Source organism: Brachycentrus maculatus, unplaced genomic scaffold (assembly GCF_059751285.1).
Source record: "Brachycentrus maculatus isolate JH-2025_06_01 unplaced genomic scaffold, ASM5975128v1 h1tg000055l, whole genome shotgun sequence".
In the NCBI taxonomy this organism is placed as follows: domain Eukaryota; kingdom Metazoa; phylum Arthropoda; class Insecta; order Trichoptera; family Brachycentridae; genus Brachycentrus; species Brachycentrus maculatus.
In genome coordinates, this window is record NW_028280809.1 from 2,233,872 (window position 1) to 2,250,016 (window position 16,145).

Sequence of the window (16,145 nt, forward strand, 5' to 3'; positions counted from 1 at the left end):
CGCACGCACGCACGCACGCACGCACGCACGCACGCACGCACGCACGCACGCACGCACGCACGCACGCACGCACGCACGCACGCACGCACGCACGCACGCACGCACGCACGCACGCACGCACGCACGCACGCACGCACGCACGCACGCACGCACGCACGCACGCACGCACGCACGCACGCACGCACGCACGCACGCACGCACGCACGCACGCACGCACGCACGCACGCACGCACGCACGCACGCACGCACGCACGCACGCACGCACGCACGCACGCACGCACGCACGCACGCACGCACGCACGCACGCACGCACGCACGCACGCACGCACGCACGCACGCACGCACGCACGCACGCACGCACGCACGCACGCACGCACGCACGCACGCACGCACGCACGCACGCACGCACGCACGCACGCACGCACGCACGCACGCACGCACGCACGCACGCACGCACGCACGCACGCACGCACGCACGCACGCACGCACGCACGCACGCACGCACGCACGCACGCACGCACGCACGCACGCACGCACGCACGCACGCACGCACGCACGCACGCACGCACGCACGCACGCACGCACGCACGCACGCACGCACGCACGCACGCACGCACGCACGCACGCACGCACGCACGCACGCACGCACGCACGCACGCACGCACGCACGCACGCACGCACGCACGCACGCACGCACGCACGCACGCACGCACGCACGCACGCACGCACGCACGCACGCACGCACGCACGCACGCACGCACGCACGCACGCACGCACGCACGCACGCACGCACGCACGCACGCACGCACGCACACACACACACACACACACACACACACACACATACACACACACACACACACACACACACACACACAAAACACGCACACACAAATATTTCTCCCATATGAAAATGGTCTAATGAAATTGATGTAAATCCTCGATTACATTTTTTTTTTATTATAAATCGTTCTTTACATGTCGCATTTGATATTTCTACGCGATATTATAAGAGCCCAAGTCGCAACTTAATTTTCTCTAAATCCAGGTAATATTTTAGATTTTTTTAACACCGTTTTTACATTGAAAAAGTAAGTTTTTCTTCGAAATAATTATATGGTTTTGTAAAGAAGAGAGTTATTGAAAGGTAAGGAAATCAAAAAAGTTATAAAAATGTTTTTTTTTCTATTTATAATATCTTTAGAAAAATAAAAAAATCCAATGTGCATTGTTTAAAAAATCAGGCGTGAATAGACATGTGACCTTTCCGGCGTTCTCCGGTGGAACGAATTCTGTGTTTGCGAATATCCCCTTAAGCCAAGCAAACAAGACGTATACAAAGTAAAAGTAAGTATAAATAAATTAAACATATCATGTAACATCATATGAGAATATGTTATTATGTATTGGCACATTTCAGCACGAAACGTGTCACCAACAAAGTGTTTGGAGAGAAGGCGTCGGGTTTCAGAAAACCGATGAATGTAGAAAGAGTAAACATTTGCGGGGATATACATATCGCTCACTCCTTTCAAGAACGTCATAAATCAAAAATCAAGATTTTTCAGGAGAACCTTTTTAAAGTTCAAACATAAAATACAATGTATTAAAAATAAATATCAAGCCACTTATTTAACTTTTTACTGTGCAACAGATCTTTTAAGATAAAACCTGAATATTTTTGCTCCATTTGGAAAATATTTAGCATATTTAAAAAAATAATTAAACAATACCTTTTCTTCAAAATGCAAAAATAACACTTTCTGCCCTGTAGTGGGTAAATATTAAGTTAAAAATATGCCGCTTTTGCTGGGATATAGTACATTTTCTGGGCATTACGAAAACATGCACAACTCAAAATTGACGATTTTTGATTTATGACGTTCTTGAAAGGTGTGAGCGATATATTCGCAGAATAATCTTATATCGATTATCGTGATAATACCCCGTATTACACGAATTTCCGAAGGACAAAATATTATATTTACTGTTGAAGTATGCATAACGTACGTTTAATGTGTAACAAATTACAGTACGAGGATTCAACGCAAGTAATAAACTTAGTACTCGTATAATGTATGTAAATGTAGTAAATAAATACAAGCTACTGCATATTATTTTAGATAAATTAAATTTGTAAATTCGGAGACAATATAAAGATTATGAGATACATGGGACAAAAATTTTCACTGTATTGTTTGATTTTTTTACTCTTCAACTAAAGTATAGAAAATATAAGCGCTCGTAGCTATTCCTGGCGTAAAATATACTTGGATATTTTTTGTTGTTATTTTTTAAAAACTAACTAACTAACCACCACCCAGCTTCTCTCCAGGGAAACGTCACCCCAATCTGTATATGCACACAATCTTCGTCTCTTACATATTCATACATCTTCTCATACATACACGTCGATCACTTTCAAGATTTCATTTAAAATTTAAAATTATTAAAGTTCATAAACATGCCTTTAATATTCTGGTTAATTTGTGTGTGTGTACGTATACCTAGTCTAGGGTGATATAAAATAAATATGAAACTGAAAATCATCCATATTTTTTGACCCCCCTGGGAATCGAACACGGGGCCTCCAGCACGGTTGCCAAACGCGCTGACCACTACACTACGGAGGTGTATGTATAGATACATACATACACAGATACACACATATACGCACACACACAGACAAGGATAAATTCAAAGTATGTAAAAAGCCGAGTTGAAATTCCTAAATATAGCGGTATAAATTATTTATTGTAACTGCAGACAGTTGATGGAATTCCATATTGAATTGTTGGGAAATATATCCAAAATTAAACAAGGTTTATTGGATTGAATTCTACATTTATTTATGAATATGTTAATACGTGACGCGTTTCGTCTTATTAAGACATTATCAAACACTAATGGATATATTACCAAGAGGTATAACTATCGATCCAAAACGTATTTTCCAAGAGATTCTGTTATATAAGAGATGGCAGGGTGGTGAAGAAATGTCCGCCATACCCTACACGAGCCAACTAATAGAAGTTATTGATAAGCAAGTACTCACCGATAGACTCTCGTCCAGTTTCTTCTTCCAGAGGTCGCTGCGGTCGATGAGGGCGTTCCACTTCTCGCTCAGCTTGTTGACCTCGCGCCTGATGGACCTGGTCAGCTCCCTGGCCTGCTCCTCGGCACTGCGGTAGCCCCTGCTGTCGCCATCCAGGTCTCGACCTGACGAAGAAGAAGAAAATCAGTCAAATACGCATCGAAAAAAAAGGTCAGGAGGTATTGACAAGTACGTGTAGTTTTAGGTGTTAAATTGAATAATTGGAAACAAAATGTGCGAAAGAGGGTATGCAGTTGACCAAAATTGATGAGGCATAGAGATATCGCTCACTCCTTTCAAGAACGTCATAAAACAAAAAAACTTGATTTTTCAGGAGAACGTTTTTAAAGATTAAAAATATAATACAATGTATTAAAAATAAATATTAAGGCACTTATTGAACTTTTTTAACAGATCTTTTTAGGCAAAACCTGAAGGTTTTTTCTCCATTTGAAAAATATATAGTTTATTTTAAAAAAAATAATTAAACTATAACTTTTCTTCAAAATGCAAAAACAACACTTTCTGAACAATTGAATAATAGTTGACAAAAATTGATGAGGACATAAAGATATATCAGATTAAGTGGTGACTTATTTAGATAGCATGACATGATATTGAATCCATTGTGTCTATTGTATTGTTGTATCTTTTGTACTGTTTTTACCTCATTCATTTATTATTCACTATTACACATCCACTGTATTTTTTAAGGCTGCACTCTGCCCTCTTAAAAGTAAAATTTTGCGATAAAAGTAGGATAGAAGAGAAATTCACAGAATATAACAATTACATTATATTTTATCGAATCGTTTAGATTTTTTTCAAGTGGTTTGAGAATTAAGTAGTGTAGTTAAGAAAGAAAGTTGAAAAATAACTTTCGTTTCGATGAAATTTTTTTTAAAAATGTCGACTCACTTGAATCAAAATAACTGCATATTTTTTTAAAACTTTATATAATTAGTTAAGTTTGTTTTAGCACTTTTTTTAATAATACAATTTAACCTACCAGTTTCGACAAGAACCTTGTCATCATCAGGGTGTATTTTAATTCAAAAACATTAAAATACTCTCACCAAAAACTTCTACACACCCCGTGAAAATCCTAAATTTACGGAGTGTGTGGAAGTTTTTGGTGAGAGTATGTTAATGTTTTTAATGTCTTTGAATTAAAATAAACCCTGATGATAACAAGGTTCTTGTCGAAACCGATAGGTTAAATTGTATTAATAAAAAAAGTGGCTGAAAACAAAGTTAATTCATTTTAAAAAGTTTATAAAATGTGCCACTAAGTATCTTCGGAAAACATTCAAGAAACCTTCATATTTAATGTGCGTAAGTTAAAGTATAATACCTACCAGTTGGTAGCAAACTAAAAACAAATAATCTGATTAAATCCGCAATCTTGTTAGATTTCCGGGAACCTAGAATTGAATTGCAAAACCACGCGATGTGTACGCATAAAATATGCACACAAGAGCGAGATTCATCGAGGAACCCACAAAAACGCCGCGTAATGCCGCCTTATTGAAAAAGACACGAGAGCAATTTAACTCAATCTAAGTCAATAGAAAAACTAAGGCGAGCGAATCCTCAAAAAGTGTTACACATATTGAGTAATGGACCCGATGAATCTTCAGCACAAAATGGAAGTCACGATCGAGTCCCCTTGCGAGATTGATTGCCAAAAATGTATAACTATCCCTTGGTTAGCACGTAAAACCAGGGTCCAATTCCTACGCAAATGGGATCTGCGACCTTCAGGGCTGGGGAGGCGATACGGCTACACGGCTATAAAGGGCGTAGGACTCTCGGTTGCTGAAGGGTGGGAACACCAAAATGTGTCATCGATCGTGGAGTTATGTGAAGATTTCCTCATTAGTACCTACTCGATTATTCCAGCTTGACACCAGACGATAACAAGATGGCGCGAGGAATAATAATGAAGGTTTCAACCTTCCACGGCGGGTGAGTAAACATTAATAAGACGATAGACGCGGAGAACATTATGGATGCTGCCAGACATTGACGAGGGATTTTGGTTAAGCTCGAACGATTTTACTGAAGGGTTTAATTCTTAATTATTAAGAATGTGGTATTGAACGTGCGAGAGTGTGAGCAAGAAACGCTTGCAAAATATCAATTGGAAAACATACCCAGATACTTAATAAACGCTTTAAATATTATTGTTTATTTTTTATTAAGCCTCCATTCGTACACGAGTGATTTAAGCTCTAACGAAGAGAATACATTGTCATAACAATAAATAAAGGATAAAGAGGAGGTAGAGATAGAAGTAAAAAAAAAAAGTTTATATATGGTATATTAATAAAAACGTATATATTCGTCTTTTCTTCACGGATTGCTTTCAATTTTTGACAAAACGTGTTTCCATTCAAATACACCCACATTACATTGTACGGTCAACCCCAAGCTAGACGACTGCCAGGCAGACCACCAAAGAGATGGATTGTCAATTTTGATATTTAAATCATTCACTTATTTCAACCTACTTAATTGTTGATTTTATTTTTAAAAGTATATAAAAATAACGAAATTCTTGTGACAATTGTTAGTGCGTTCTCAAATGGATTATGAGAACTGGTAAACATTAGTTTGAGAATGTCTTCAGGCGAAACAATTGTCACAAAAATTGTTATATAATATAATAACTAGTATATAGTTTTATTCCAAATAAATTTTATTGGGCCAGCTTTTAAGTGGAAAAACTATGCATAATTGTAATTTTATTAATAAAATAACCACTATATAGTTTTTTCTACATAAATTATATTTGAACAGCTTTTGAGTGGAGGAAACTATAAACATAGTTGTTATTTTATAATATAAAATGCATTTTTACCAAAAAATGTCAATACAAAATTTAAATCTAAAAAATGTAGTTTTTACATTTAAATAAAATCTGAAAGACTGAAATCAGTGTTTGATTCAAATATATAAATTATTGATATGGAGTTCTAAAAATTAAACGCCAAATCAACAGTAGATGCATTGACATCTTTGAAGATAATGCAGGAGATTTATCCCTCTCGAAATCAGGCCACAAGGCCTCCACCAAGAATAAGATAAAGAAAAAGAAGAAGAACTTGGTTAGTTAATGTTTTTGTTAACGGTTTAATGAAATAGCTATTTGATTATTGTAATTACAAGAGTATTGACTCTAGCATTATAAATTCCCCAATTTATCCTTCCGCTGCTTTTAGGGAACAATTACCGATAAACAAACAAGAAACAATAAATCTTTCCTCCTTTCGTTATTACGGGCGTTACGTCAAATAACTTCTGGATGTAATCTCGTTTCCAGAAAAGGACTTATTCTTCAGGGGGGATGCCTCTGCCTTGCTCCTGAATATCTCCTTTGATTTATTTGTTCTTAATATATTAAAATAAAAACTTGTAGGCCTAAATAATGCGACGGGGAATGGTTACGCAATGTAGCCATTTACTGACGAGTTCCTGGGATTCAATGGTTCAGAGATAACGGATTGAATTGAATTTGATTTTTATTTATCAATTTAAATGCTTTACTAATACGATATTGAGGATATAAAAGGAGAGCTTTTATTCAAATTGATTAAAATGTCTGTGCTTAATTTCCGACAAATTAATACAAAGGTATATATTCGCTTCGATCGGCCGCAACAACTTCTATAAGTAAAATGATCTACCTAGCTTATTACACTTAGCACACTTAATTTGGGATGCTCTACTACCAGCAATGAGAGTGAAACATTTGTTTGCAAAATCATTTCCACAATCTTCTCCCCAAAGAAATCACAGTGAAGCGTGACTTTGAAGTAGTTTAATATTTATTACAAGCAATAGAAATATTAAAAAGTATAAAAATATTTTTTGTCGATATCTCATCATATTTGAAGAAGTATATGAAAATCTGGGCATTTAGAGGGCTTGTAACTTGTCAGTTTAAAAAATCACTTTATACACTGAGTAAATGATCACTTATCATTCATTCATCGTTTGACTCATAATAGATACCCACATTATTAAATTTTGCGTATTTATGCTTCAATCAAAAAGATATATTGCATGTTCCTACGTTAGAGGTACCTATGGTTGAAATTAATAAGTTTTCTTTAAAAATTATACGAATAAAAGGTAAAAAAAATATTATAAATACTGAATCACAACTAAGTATTTTTTAACGCAGAAAATACAGTTATAATTCCCTTTTAAAAAACACCTAAGAAGAGTTATTAAAACATAAATAAAAACTAATGGGATAAATAAGACATTCAGTGAAAATATAAAATAGAGATTAGTAACCAAGTATTATTTCGAATGTATTTTAAGTACTTTCTTGAAGAAAATTAACGTCGAAACAAATCGAAAAATCAAACTAAGTATCAAATAAACGTCAGTTGTTTCAGTTAAATTTCAAAAAAAGATTTATTGTGACTAGAAATTGTATCAACCTTAGAACATATAAAGAGGTCTGATTTTATTATATCGTACAATTATAATGTCAATATTTGACAGCGGTTCAAACGGGAATATTCCTTTATTTTTTATTTCCAGTGATTTTTACAGGAACTAAAACAACGAGAATATAAAAAAAACATTGAAAGAGAGAATAAAAAATAAAAGCGATTAGAAAACGGTAGCTTTTAGGTTGTGTTCCTTTAATTAAAATCTACATAAAGCGGAAAATCCTAGGAAATGATAAGAAAACGCTTTGAAAGGAAAATTAAATTCATGATATAAAGAGAACTAAGCGAAAAAAGGCAGGGAAAATCTTTATACTTTTCCGAATTCTATTGGCTTTGGCTTTGTTTATTGCTAGCTGAAGCAAAGGCGGGAATACTTTATAAACAACAGTTTTTTTCTTCCCATTTTCAAACGCTCAATGCATTTTGCTTTAAAACAAGAGGAATGATTCTCTAACGATAAAATGCAACTGGCAGTTAAGGAAGGGTGTTCAAAAGAATAATGCTGAAGTTTAACGTAAATAATTATAAAAGAGTCTTTTATTTCCCATGACAGAGTTATTTCAATAAACTCCCTTAAGAAATTAAAAAAATAGAAGATATAAATATTCTTGAGAAAAAAATTAATACCCATTATTTATAAATTTTGAAAAAAAGTATAAAAAAAGACTATTACACCATTAATTATGTATATAAAACATTAAACCTTGAGTGTAAGTCCCTCTCCAAGCACAAGAACTCTTTTTTAAAGAGCCACAGCTAATCTAAAACTACAAGTTTGCCATAAGTATAAATGTTTAGAAATTGTATTACGTTGTACTTAAAAAAGTAACTATATTTAAATAAATAAATAAATAAAAATTCAAAAGAAATCGTTTGGTGCATATTTGAAATCGAATCTTCATCTATATGTTTTCAATACAACTATAAAATAACAACAAATATTGGATATATGCAGGGCTATCGTAAGATAATATTGACAAGACTCATCTGCAATCTTTTTTATACTATATTTTAAAAAATATTGTCAGTAACATTTAGAATGCGTCCAAATACTTGTTCACAAATCTAGGTTTCTTCGCTTAGGAGTTATTTTAACATTTTTGACATAGATAAAGAAGAATACGGATAAAGAAGAAACGCAACATAGATAAAGAAGAATACGGAAGTCTGGGTATTTACAGGGCTTATAATGCAATAGGTTGGTTAGTATTATTTATTTTTCGTTCCCTAAAGATGAAAAAAGGTTACAGCAAAACAACAAAACGTTTCATTTAAACAATCATCTGTTTCTCTTTACATATTGAAACTTTCCTTGAAAATCGTAGTCTATTTTTCATTTAAAATGCCGTATTTACAAATAAAGCAAAAATAATATTTTTTTCATAGAATGCTCTTCATTTAAAGCAAAAAAGGACACATTAAATATAAATGTACATTTAAATTACACAAAAAGTACTCGTAAACCATTTTACCGACGGGATCAGATACATTTACGAAAACATTTCGGGGTTGAATATTTTTCAGAAAGTATGAAAATACTTTGCAGAGAATCTTGCGTAACCGTTTTCTCTAAGAATATCCTCGAATTTTATTTTTTTCACCAGAAATATTATCCATAAAGTCTTTGAAAAATAGTCGCCGACCTTTTGCGTACCATTAAAACATATTTTTTGGATTCTAATATGCAGGAAGGTTCCAGAGGACGAATGAATAAGCGGGTAGGACCGTTTTAAAGCTTTTTATACTAAAAGTAATATATTTAAAGGATCCTTTAAACCAGTACTGTGATAATTTCGTTTTAAATGGAGTAAAAACAATTGAAAAGGATATTCGTATATAATTGAACGATGAGTATCATTTGATTGCACGGCTAACTAAAACCCGAGGAAGAGTATCATTATTTATTAATGATATATTTATTTATTGAAGTTAAGTTTCACATGTTTCACATATATATGTGTATATATATTGTATATATATATATACATACATATATATATATATATATATATATATATATATATATATATATATATATACATATATATATTTATATATATAAACGTAATATATACATTTATATATATATGTGCAATTTTTTATGCCTATTCAGATACTAAATTTCATCTCTAAACGATGATTCTAGCCCGTGCCGACGAGGCCGCAGAACTTTTCCAACAAAGAGAAATACACATCTTCAAGATATAATGGTAGTTTAAAATATTTTATATTTCTGAGGTGGCCAAATAATATCGCAACTAATTTGAATGATGCCAAAATAAGTGAGTTCCATTCGCTCGTTTGCACTCTAATGTAACTTGTATGAAAATGTTCCGATACAAGTCAGCACGGGTTACTGTATTTCAAATGAACTGTAATTCGATATTATTTATTGATTCGGCATTTAACTGAACTTAACTGAACTGAATGATTTGCTGTGCACGTGTTTCAAAGAAAAACGAAAAAAATAGGGCCTATAATAATCATTTTGAAAAATAAGGGACGGTCTAACACATATCGCTCACTCCTTTCAAGAACGTCATAAATAAAAAAAACTTGATTTTTCAGGAGAACGTTTCTTAAGTTTAAAAATATAATACAATGTATTAAAAAAAATACTAGCCAGTTATTGAACTTTTTACCGTGTAACAGATATTTTTAGGTAAAACCTGAATTTAGTATATTTAAAAAAAAAACTAAACAAATCTTTTTCTTCAAAATGCAAAAACAACACTTTCTGCCCTGTAGCGGGTAAATATTGAGTTTGAAATATGCCGCTTTTGCTGGGATATGGTACATTTTCTGGGCATTCCGAAAACATGCACAACTGAAAATCGACGATTTTTGATTTATGACGTTGTTGAAAGGAGTGAGCGATATATATCCATAAATTTCAACACGTGTAAATGCTATGTATATAAACGAATCTCTTTATCAATAAAAGTAATTTGGTCGGAATTAAGAGTGACTTCCAGACTGACAAGTTGACAAACAAGTTGGTCATGTATTATGTTACTTAGATTAGGTATAAGCTGAGAATAAACTCAATCTGGATCGTAGTTTAAGCCTGGGATTAGATTAATTGTAAATTTAGGCAATGTGAATTTAATTCGGAAGAAGGGTTGTTTATCTGCAATCTTTGACGGGATAGAAAAACCAGTCAACTTTCCAGGAATAAACATTTAGTAAAATGTAAGTATAGTATAAAAATATTTATATCATATGTGTAAACATTGTGAAAGATTTTGTATAACATATTAAAATAAACTCTTGTAATTTTACAACATTTTGAGTTGGGTTTTTTTTTTTTCTGAAGTACGTCTTATAATTACAGGTGAACATCAATACTGTAGTAGTAAATTTGAAAATAATTATATCTTGTATGTTAAAAGCATTGTTCACCTTGTGGAATGGTAATATAACATCCTATAACATTTTGAACATGTCCAAATACTTGTTCACAAAATCTGGATTATCTCCAATTACAGGAGTTATTTTCATATTATTTTTTGACATCTCATCAATGATGAAGATTATTTTCTGGCGTTTCTCATGTGTGTGATTATAATCCAGGATTCGGATCCCACATACTAATAAAAGAGTTTCTGCTCAGTAAAAAGCTTCTTTTCATCTCACCAACAGATGTCTCTAGTGAAGTTTTAGTGATCCAAGAATAATGTATCAAAATTGGTTCATATATACATATACAATAGAACTTCCAAGAATTTGGGTAGTGTGGTTGTCAATAATGGGTAGAATTGGTGAATGTTACACGTGTGTAAAGTGATCACTTAAACCAGCCTACGATGGACGTCAGCCGCGTAAATGCCCAGATTACCATATTCTTCTTCATCTTTGACGAGATGTCAAAAAATAAAACATGTAATTTTATTAATGTAAACACGACTAGTTTCGAGAACTAAAGGTGTTCTCATCCACAAGTGATTTAATCTATTCGTGAATCTAGTTATTATTATCATCTGTTGATGAAAACATCTCGTTCTCATAACTAGTCGTGTTCATATCAAAAGAGGTATTGTAAAATTGTTTTATTTTTGTATTTAAATCATCATGCTGTTATTCAAAGTTAATAATGCCTAATTAATTAATTACATACTTAAGTATATAAATATTTCATATGTAGATGCATAAACAATGAATGAACATACTTGCGCGTATAACTAATATACGTATCCAATGTCAAATTTACAAATGAACGTAATAAAGAATTATTGAAATAAAACGAAATATTTACTATATTTTTGTCTTTTTGTCAATATATTTAGCGATCTGTAGTCTTTAAAAAGCATCAAGCGCACCATCTGTATGTTGAATCTGATACTACCAGCATGTAAAGTTCCCATCTATCGCTGATAGGTGTCACTGTACTAAAATAATTGGATATTTGCAATAGATTCTTGATTATCCGGAGCGGTAGTCAAATGAAAAAAAACATGAATAATCTCCGAAAAAATAAAGCAAAAATAATAAATTGATTGTTTTTTTATATCCGTCTGGATAAATTATATTTTAATTATCAAATAAATAAGTACATTAAAAACATTAAAAAAAAGTCTGAATTCAATACAAGTCGCTAGTTGTGAATAAGTATTTTAAAATACCATATAAAAGTATTTGTAAGCATGTTCATTTGAATTCACTAATAATTATTACATACTTTACTCGCATGGCAATTAAATAAATTTACGTTCAGTGTAATTGGTTTTAAGTTATTATGACGTTGTGTGAAAATATTTTTAACAACAGACGTTTCATTTTATCAAATATTTCTTTATTCAATTTATTTGTTTCAATATTTTATAAAGCTCTATAAAATATCGGTTTTTACGCAAGGCTAACATTATTCACTAAAAAAGTCTTTTGTTATTTTAAAAAGGTTCTTACTTATTAAATATAATTACAATGATCCTTATCGAAATGAATTTATCTTGATAAGCAATTTTAATATATATTATGTGGTGTATAATAATAATTTTTATTACTAATGAATTTTGTCTACGTGGATATTGTAGTCACATACATAACAATTTAGAAATTCCAGCTTGAAGATTTCAAAAAAAAAATGGGAAAACATTTCTTCAATAACACACTACATTCTCGTTAACTCTAGTCATATACAACATTCCATGTCACAATTTATACTATGACTTTTATGAGCAAAAACAAAATATGTACGTTCTCTTTTCGTGCTATAAATAAATTATAATAAAACATCTTCATACTTTGAATAAACTATAATTTTTCATTGAAAATTTCGAAAAGATCGATAACTAAAATCGACAACTATTAGTTAGTTTTCAGTGTAGATACTTAATTAATTTAGAAATATAATGCATTTAAAACGATCCAGCAAACCTAAATGTGAAGAATGGCGCGTCTTGTATGGAATTTTTTTTCTGAATATGGCAATAAGGTGCCGTGATTTAGCGTTGAATTTGTGCATTGTTTATGCTACTATTTTATGACGGAAGTTATACGAGTGACCGTGTTCCGAAGTTTAAAGCTAAAATAATTCGAAGAGAATTCCAGACAGTTCCAGGAAGTTATGCAGTCAAAAGTCTGTTAAACTTGTTCCTGGCGATGGAGAACTTCTGTTTCAGCAACAACGGCAGAAATTGCTGATTTTCACTTGCATTATTATATTATTGTCGAGATGATAATGACAGATGAATGCAGACAGACAATTCTTCAGACAAAAGAGAATATTGTTACTTTAACGGTGTGTAGAGTAGGTCTGCGCATAGTACAAGTAATAAAATGCAGTCGTCACAAAATTTCGACAACATAAACTGAATGTTTATAAATTATTTTTTTGGTAAGTAATGGAAAAACATACAAAAAATATATCAAAAATATTTTGAGTGTGTCTAATTTTTCCACAAATTCTGGGAAAACCACTTAGGTGTTGTTTTATTAAGGTTTAGTTATTATATATCTACATATATGAAGAAGAACGAGTATATTAGGATGAAAATATCTTAGTATGTTTAAAAATATAATATATGAAAATATCGACTTATGTGTTTACAACATTTTGAGTGTGTCCAAATAATTGTTCACAAAATCTGGATTATCTCCAATTACAGGAGTTATTTTCATATTATTTTTTGACAAAATTATCTGGTCAAATTATAAGCTTAAATAATAAAAATGAAAATGGTATTTTCTGGCGTTTCTCATGTGTGTGATTATAATCCAGGATTCGGACCTCACATACTAATATAAGAGTTTCTGCTTAATAAAAAGCTTCTTTATATCTAACCAATAGATGTCTCTAGTGAAGTTCTAGTGATTCAAGAACAAGGTTTCTAAATTGGTTCATGTATAAAGAACTTCCAAGAATTTGAGTAGTGTGGTTGTCAATAATGGGTAGAATTGGTGAATGTTACACGTGTGTAAAGTGATCACTTAAACCAGCCGATGACGTTCGTCAGCCCCGTAAATGCCCAGACTTCCATATTCTTCTTCATCTTTGATGAGATGTCAAAAAATAATATGACTTATGTGTTGTTTAAATATTGAAGTTTAATGAATATATCCGTGTAGATGAGGTATTTTTAGATGAAAATATTTTAGAATATTTGTTTATATTCACTTCGGTGTTGTTTTTATTATGGGTGTATAATTAATATATCTACATAGATAAATAAGTACATTTAGATGAAAATATTTTAGAATATTTGTTTATATTCAGTTCGGTGTTGTTTTTATTATGTGTGTATAATTAATATATCTACATAGATAAATAAGTACATTTAGATGAAAATATTTTAGAATATTTGTTTATATTCAGTTCGGTGTTGTTTTTATTATGTGTGTATAATTAATATATCTACATAGATAAATAAGTACATTTAGATGAATATATTTTAGAATATTTGTTTATATTCATTTCGGTGTTGTTTTTATTATGGGTGTATAATTAATATATCTACATAGATAAATAAGTACATCTAGATGAAAATATTTTAGAATATTTGTTTATATTCACTTCGGTGTTGTTTTTATTATAGGTGTATAATTAATATATCTACATAGATAAATAAGTACATTTAGATGAAAATATTTTAGAATATTTGTTTATATTCACTTCGGTGTTGTTTTTATTATGGGTGTATAATTAATATATCTACATAGATAAATAAGTACATTTAGATGAAAATATTTTAGAATATTTGTTTATATTCACTTCGGTGTTGTTTTTATAATGGGTGTATAATTAATATATCTACATAGATAAATAAGTAGATTTAGATGAAAATATTTTAGAATATATGAATAGGTGTTGTATTTAGTATCAAGGTTAAATTAATATATATTCAAAGATGAAGAAGTGCATTAAGATGAAAATACTTGATGAAAAGAAGTGTGTCTATTTAAAGGGCTTATGACCTATCATTCGCTGGTTTAAGTGACTTGGCCTACTCATTTTTAATTACTAAATTAAGTTTCAATTAGCCTTAAAAAGAAGAAACGTTGTGTGCTGTCACTGAAAACAGTTGCACAGTGTATAAAGCAATCCAGCCAATGACAAGCCTGTAAATATTTAAATATCCTATGATGATTTTCTTATTAATTTATGACGAGATACCAATTACGAGTATGTCAATATTATTTTTAAATGAAAAATAATAATGTAATGTTGAAAAAGTAAATACTGTGCAACGGAAATAATCTTGGTCATTTTTAAAATTAAGTAACGAGTTTGAAGGGTAAAGGTCATACATTAAATTACCATTTTTTCTCAGACCAACCTTTATACAAAATTGATAAAAGGAAATCAAAGACAGATTTGATTCAAAGTAATATTCTAACTCAGTTCAAAATCTCTTCATGAGGCGAAAAAATTGGATCAAGTAATTTGAATCGAAAAAATCTCGACGCATTTTTGCGTCGTTTCATATTTACAATTTGGACCACAAAACATGATAAGTAGTTTACACAATACACGGAATGGTGCTGCATGGTAGAGGGAACAGATAAGGGTAGATGGAGCTTTGTTGATGAGACAAAACCGCAGGGGGCGGAATTTTAAATGCAGAGATAAAACACCCCGAATACGGGTCACGTGGGACCATTGTCACAGGTTAGGAGAATACACACACCGATGCCGCTTACACAGACCAAAAGGGAAAAAGGATGTTTATTGATATTATGAATGATTATGAATCCTGTAGTCGAGAAAGAGAAAGCGAGAGAGAGAGAGGGAGAGAGGGAGAGAGGGAGAGAGAGAGAGATAATCACAAATAAAAATATAGAGGTATCAATCTGAAAGAAATTATGTTGGGTCGAAACATTAATGACCTTTTACAAAAGTTTAAAATGACCTCTAATACAAGAGTATAATGAGCTTATTGATTGACTGATCAGTTGGTGGTAATTTTTTTTGATACAATGCATAAAATGTTTTTTATGACCTCTAAAAAAACAGTATATTACATGAAATATTTTTTGTCAAGGATACTAAAAAGTAAAGCATATTTTTGAAGAGAAAAAATACCCTCTTTCTGAAACGGTTATTTTTGAGAAACAGTAGTCTTTTTGGTTTTGCTTCATTTAAA

At 32.2% G+C, this 16,145-nt stretch overlaps 1 protein-coding gene across 9 annotated transcripts in view; it reads right to left on the bottom strand.

The window, feature by feature from the left end:
• The window catches only part of Dys (Dystrophin), a 762,481-nt gene that overhangs the window by 133,017 nt on the left and 613,319 nt on the right, over window positions 1-16,145 (bottom strand). For all 9 annotated transcript variants that reach the window (XM_088278115.1, XM_088278116.1, XM_088278111.1 and 6 more), the window contains one exon: window positions 3,056-3,219. In XM_088278115.1, coding sequence (XP_088134241.1) covers window positions 3,056-3,219 — 164 coding nt within the window. The remainder of the gene's footprint in view (window positions 1-3,055; window positions 3,220-16,145) is intronic.